This window comes from Pyxicephalus adspersus, chromosome 5 (genome assembly GCF_032062135.1).
Source record: "Pyxicephalus adspersus chromosome 5, UCB_Pads_2.0, whole genome shotgun sequence".
Classification (NCBI taxonomy): Eukaryota; Metazoa; Chordata; class Amphibia; order Anura; family Pyxicephalidae; genus Pyxicephalus; species Pyxicephalus adspersus.
In genome coordinates this window covers 93,595,180-93,601,736 of record NC_092862.1, presented here as the reverse complement: position 1 = coordinate 93,601,736, position 6,557 = coordinate 93,595,180, and the positions used below count along the sequence as shown (strand labels likewise).

Below are 6,557 nucleotides of genomic sequence, written 5' to 3'. Positions count from 1 at the left end.
TGCCACCCACTGACATGGAAGAGTATTACATTACTCTGCCAGTCACTACAGCACAGGCACTCGACAATGGTAATTGGATAATTTCCCACGGTACACCTGAAGATCTCTCACGGCACACTAGTGTGCCACGGAACAGTGGTTGAAAATCACTGGCATAGAGAACACAGTGCCTTAAAAGTGAAACCAAAGATCCTCCATCCTTTCTCCATAGAAGTGAGCACTTGTTACTTCTAGTGTGTGTGTATATATATATATATATATCAGTGTTCTCCCCAGCCCCTTTTAGCCGGGTGTACCACCTGGCACTTTTCAGAAACCACCCGGCTGTTTTTAAGGTGGTTACTGAAGAGTTGGGTCAAAATACAGGGGCTGCCACCCACCTAGATTTTCTTTCCACCCGGCTCAAAAAAATTTCTGGGTGGAGCACTGATTATGATATATATATATATATATATATATATATATATATAGTGTACACACACACAGTAACAGTTATGAATAATTGTTTCCAACAACAAATCTAGCATGTGTACATTGTTTCCATTTAAAGGTATATAAATGATTGCAGATCAATGTATACAGAATGTCATTGTATACAAATATACCTCTCTTCTATGTAATTCATGGACACAAATTATTTAAAAAAAAAAAATGTTCAACTTTTTCATTATGGGGCATCTTTCTGTTTAAATAAAGGTGGTGTAATAATACATTTTCCCATTCATAAAATAATACTCAAAATTCTGCAATATGATAAACATGGCCAATTGTTTCTTACAATATTGGTATATTCAGTCAAACACCCCTTAACGAGCTACTTAGTATTCTCAGCCTCCATAAATAAATAAAACATACTTCTATCACAACACTGGAAAACTCACAACTGGAGTCTGAAACGTGGAAGAATTATTTTAATAAACAAACAGACCACGTAAACCATTATTCTCAGTATTTTTACACTGTTTTTTTCCCCAACTACTACAAAGGCAACAAGTATCTCTATTCCTCAAAGCATATACAGTAGAAAGCAGCCTTTGTAAATACACAGGGTCTGCAATATGTTCCTTAGTATTTATGTGTGTGGTCTATTGTTACTCTGTTGTAACAGATATCAGAAAGTGCAAGGTGATATTCTCTAAAGGAATAGATCTGATTGTTCAATTGTTTCAGTGAACACTCATGTATACACTTGCCCTAAAAGACCTGAGATATTCAAGCTTTGTTTATGTTGTGGCACCAAGTGTTTTATTTTCTGCAACCCCCCTCCCCACCAGCCAAAAAAAGGCTTTTTTTCAGCATTTGAAAACAAATATATATGATGATGTTAATTATATATGGATGTGAAAAATTCTTGCACAGTTGCTTTTGGTGTGAGTGTATCAGCTTTACATTGTTTGTTAATACAGGATCATTTGTCATTCTAATATATGTGATTTTGCTGCAGATAATTCATATATGTCACACATATTTCAGATGATTTGATGATGACACTACAAAATTAATTTCTAATGTCCAAAGCTTTGCTACACAGCTTTTTGTGGGTAGGGTGTGTAAACAAAAGATACCGTTCTTGAGCTTAGCAATTCAATTTCTGATTGCTTCATATCTTCAAAAAAATAAATAAAATAAATGTATATATATATATATATATATATATATATATATATATATATATATATATAATTTATTTATTTATTTTGTGACAACCACTGATAGATCTGCTGATCTCTCACTGCACTTTCGTGTTGTAAATGGCCAATAGGAGAAGTATCAAAAACAACATGCCTTGAGTGGTGCAGAAAAAATGAAAATCTAGACTGTATACTGTATGTGGAATGTGCCACAGGTACAGATGAATCTGTTTATCAAGCATATAAAAAATCTATTTGTTTTAAAGGCATGTGAAATGATCAGGACTCAGAGATGGAGATAAAGCCCTTAAAAGCCAAACTCCATTTAAAGCAACTATACAACTCGAGCCTTTCCCCTAGACTGAGAAAAAAAAAAAATGAATGGCATGATATGCCTGGCAATGGCTATATTACCCTTAATTCCTGTCTTGCTCACTGAAGCATGAGACGGGAGGACAAACTTATTGGGAGGAATAGACATTCGCACAGGTCATTAGCAGTATACATTTCTATTTTGTGATGGGATCCAAGGACCAAGGAAGGGTTTGTACTCCTCTTTGATACCTAAGATTTACCAGTAATTCCTAGCAGGTCATGGCAACATAAGAAGTAATCCTTCTTCGTCTCTTGTAATGTAGCAGCAGTTCCCAACAATTTCCTAAAAGATGCCCATCTGTCCAATATCATAGTGTCTTGTACTGTGAACCAGAATTTACTAATATAGAACCTCCCTAATATTACATGACAGCAGGTATAAAAAACATAAATAAAAAATGGCAATTGGCAAAGAAAGAAACTCTGCCAAGCAGGTATCCATGCTAGGTTAAAACATCTAATGCATTATGGAAACAGCATGATATGCGATGCAAGAAACTGCCAATCCAAATTATGGACACTAATAAAGTCACATTATGTGTGAATCTTTTTAGTAGCTCCAAGGCACCACTGCTATTACACCACACACTTGTAGTACCGGTATGCACACCACAAGCAGAAATAAACTGGTGATCATAAGTTAATTAACATGACATGTCTCACCTGGCAGCCCTTTTTGTGGTGAAACCCGACCACCACAATGTGCAGAACAGGTCCCCCTCGTCCCCTGCTCCCAGAGGTCTCTTCCCCAGCCTGGACATCCATGACTGAAGTTGGGGAAACTGAGGCAAATCTGCCACAGCCACCAGGGGGCTCTCTGACACTTTTCTACAGTGGATGCAGAAAGTATTGGTATCTTCCTTCCTAGGAACAAAGCACAGTAAATAATACATTCAAGTGAGTGAGGATACTTCTTTATTAGCGCTCACAACCTAATTTTATTGTCCTTTGCTTATCCCACTATCTTACAATAAAAACATTTATATGTATGTGCTGAGTGGGAGGAAGTCCAAACTCTGCTGTCTGTAGGCAGTATATGCTCTAGCATGGTCTCCAGAATTTGGCACTTCTTAGGGTGTCCAATGTCTGCCTTCCTAACCCACCATTTAAGAAAGATCTAAAACAGATTGTGCAACTTCACTCAATGGGCCTAATTTTTTAAAGCTCTCCAATGCTGGAGAGGATACATTTTTCACAGTGAAGCTGGGTAATCAAGCAAACCTGGAATGGATCTGGCCCAGGATTAAAAACAATTACTTTTATGAAATCCATTCCAGGTTTGCTGGATAACCCAGATTCACTGTGGAAAGTGTATTCTCTCCAGCATTGGAGAGCTCTAATAAATCAGACCAATTTGAGAGATCATTCTCTTAGGCTAGGTACACAAGTCAGATGATTGTGGCCCTTGATGAATGGTGATGCTGACCCCCAAAGTTGTTTTTCAATTTTCCATGATGGATTTATGAACAACCAATCCAGAATGAGCACCGTACTCCAGTGGGGGAGAGCACAGTGGGGTGCTGCTTACTTGTCCTCTTCCCACCCCATAGAACAAAATGGTGCAGCATGTACAGCACTCATCCATCCATCTCTCACAATAAAACCATAAAAGATCATTTCCAGCGATCTGATGTGTATACATTGCTTTATTCTCTCACAGTGTAGGTGTACTAGAGGGAGAAATGTAATATTGAAGCTTAACTCTTATTACTTGTGTTTATGACTGCTGGCTGTGAGACAGATGTAAAATAATTCCCTGTAATAAATCTATGTACACACTTACAGATTGTCACAGTAAACATCTATTTCCCACATGCTGTTTATTTACATTCTGTTTGTATCCCTATGGCAGTCTCCTTATCTGGTATATCCTCCACATGTGTGCTATCAGCTGGGCGGTTGTGGTCCAGTACAGAGTTCACCCATCCCTGTCCCTGCTCTGACATGTACACAGGTGTTATCAGTGTCTCCTCTCCCTCCATACACAGACAGAAAGCAGCTATCAGTGTATCTTCCCCTCCCTACATAAACAGTCACAGACTATCAGTGTCTCCCCTACCTCCACACAGTGTCAGTGTCCTCTATATCACCGCTCACACTCCTCAGCCTGTGTCAGTGTTCACCATCCATGGAACTTCCCCAGGCTTCCAGCAGCTCCCTCAGCTCTAAGTGTGTGATCTACACTGAGCCTTCTTCCTGGTCACGTGGTGCGCACATCATCAATCCCATCATGCCTCAGTCACAGATCTGCATTTCACCTGCTCATGGCACGGTGTGCGTCACAGCCTCGGGTACAGCATAATTATATGGTGGTGGCTGACAGAGGTTCTCTCTCCAGAGGCCATAATCCAGCCAGCTTCATATAAAGTAAGCTGGAATAATGCAATATAAACTAGCCAAATGGAACAAAGGTTAGAATTAAAATGGTTAAAAAGGATATCCTTGCAGAGGCTTGATTTAAAGAGGAACTAAACTCAACACTGACACAAAATAAAAATATTCCTACTATTAATCCCTCAGGGCAGTCTGTTCGCTCTGGGGGTGTTTTGCATCTGGTCCTGGCGCTGGCGCACCGGGCACCTCCATCTGCTCCTTCCGGGTTCTTCATCCTACGTTACCTGACCCAGTCGTAGGATGAAAAAGAATGCATGAGCAGTGAGAATTAAGATTGAGAATTAAGGGGCAGTGGTGCACCCTTTTTATAAAAAAAAAAAAAAAAAAAAAAACAGAATTTTTACTTTACATAAAAGGGTTGTCTACCAGCGTCATTCCAGTATCCTACTTCGAGCCAGTGTGGAGGAAGTACCAGGCGCCGCTATCTTCTTCACTCTTTTTCTGGGTTCTTCTTCATACGTCACCGGATCTTGCACGGTGCCGCTGCATGTGTGGGATCAGCAATTTTTTTCTCCCATTAAAGAAAGGGCATGTGCAGAAGGAGCAGCCAAGAGCCTCCCAGGATGCATTACATAGGTATCCCGGAAAGGCTTTGCGCTCCCATTCTCTCCTAATCCCCATGGCGATCAAGACAGAAAGGAAAGGTGCTTCACCCTTTTTTTTACATACAATACATACAATTTTTACTTTAGGTAGGGGACTGTCTTTTTCTATCTGATAGCTGAGTTGTAACCTTGTAAAATGCACATAAAGTTGTTGTAGTGTTTCCTGCCCGATAGTGGCCTTAGATATAAGGAAATGGCCCAGGATATAAGGAAATGCAGGAAGTGAAGGGGCAGAGATGAGAACATGTGCTCAGCCAGGGTAGTTGCCTTCATCCCTTCCAGAACACACTGACTGCTGTTACTTTGTGTAGTGTAGTATTATATTATTACCTCCTCTATCTCCTCAGGACTCTGCTATGTGTACTCATTGATGTTTATGGATTGTGAATATTGTTATTACTGTTTTGAGATATAAACCCGTGTGTCCATTTAGCTGTAATGGTAAATGTTGTATGCTGGGTGTAGTGGTTCCTCGGGTGCTGTTTTATAATATTTAATTTCCTGGAAAGGGAGCCCCTCTGATAACAGAGACCCTGACCTGGGTGGAGGCACTGCCAACTTTAATAATATCCTCACTCTTCCACATAGTGAAGGCCCAGGATCCTCTCTGTTATCTACAGGTTAGTGCTATAGCCTGGTTTGTGAGGGTCAGTTACATGACCACCCCCTCCCCCCCATAAGAGGGCTACATTTATATAAAAGTTTATCAGTACATCTTATGTACTTTTTTTACATTCATTTTTATTTCAAGGAACTCTGTTGTACAAAAAACAGAAAAAAAAAAAGGAAAGATATCCATAAACATATCAAATATTGTCACATTCAAGATATAGCATAATCACATAAGTTTGCATTCAGGTGAAAAATATATACAAGAGAAAATGAACCAAAGTTACCAGATACACATAAATGGTGCTTTTTATTTGGTTGTATTGAATTTTTTTTTACAGCTGCAGCCAAAATACCTTTTCTTTATTTAATGAGCCCCTTTAGGATTAGGCACATAATGCTGTGTGTTGTACTATGTTAAAATGCATCATGTTCAATTTGTATACAGTCATCACAAACTTGGCTTATTGGAAACAATAGTTTTTAGCTTGTGAAGTGGTCTTGAGCCGGTATGATAAATCCAGCCCAACAAACATGGGGTGAATGGATCTTTTGATGCCCAATGGCCCTGATTAACACACTTCTCCAAGACTGGGGATAGATCATCATGGTAGAACCTTAGTGATCCAAGAAATCTGGACTGCAATTAAGAAGTCATCTTTTATTAGCACCAGCCTGCAATCCTGGACAGGGTCATATCATGTAATAGTAAGGATTACCGTATTTTTCGGACCATAAGACGCACTTTTTTTCCTCCTAAAGTGGGGGGAAAATCAGGGTGCGTCTTATGGTCCGAATGCAGAGGTTTTTTCTTACCTGTGTCCCCGCCGGTCCCCGGCTGCGCCGATCTCTGCCTCTGTCTGTGTTCCAGCGTGCGGCACTTGTGCCCGCCCACGAAGGCGGCGCCGATTGATTTGATGGATGCCGATCGGCGCCGCCTTCG

General features: G+C 40.0%; 1 protein-coding gene across 2 annotated transcripts in view; it reads right to left on the bottom strand.

Annotated features, from left to right (window-relative positions):
- Positions 1-4,208, bottom strand: part of AVL9 (AVL9 cell migration associated) — a 43,686-nt gene extending 39,478 nt beyond the window's left edge. Inside the window, exons 1-2 of one of the 2 annotated variants that reach the window (XM_072412151.1) lie at positions 4,066-4,208; positions 2,670-2,866 (exon numbers count right to left, since the gene is read on the bottom strand). In XM_072412151.1, coding sequence (XP_072268252.1) covers positions 2,670-2,771 — 102 coding nt within the window. In that variant the 5' untranslated portion in view covers positions 2,772-2,866; positions 4,066-4,208. Of the gene's footprint in view, positions 1-2,669; positions 2,871-4,065 lie in introns of both variants that reach the window. The other variant, XM_072412150.1, reaches the window with a different exon arrangement.
- Positions 4,209-6,557: the final 2,349 nt, after the last annotated feature.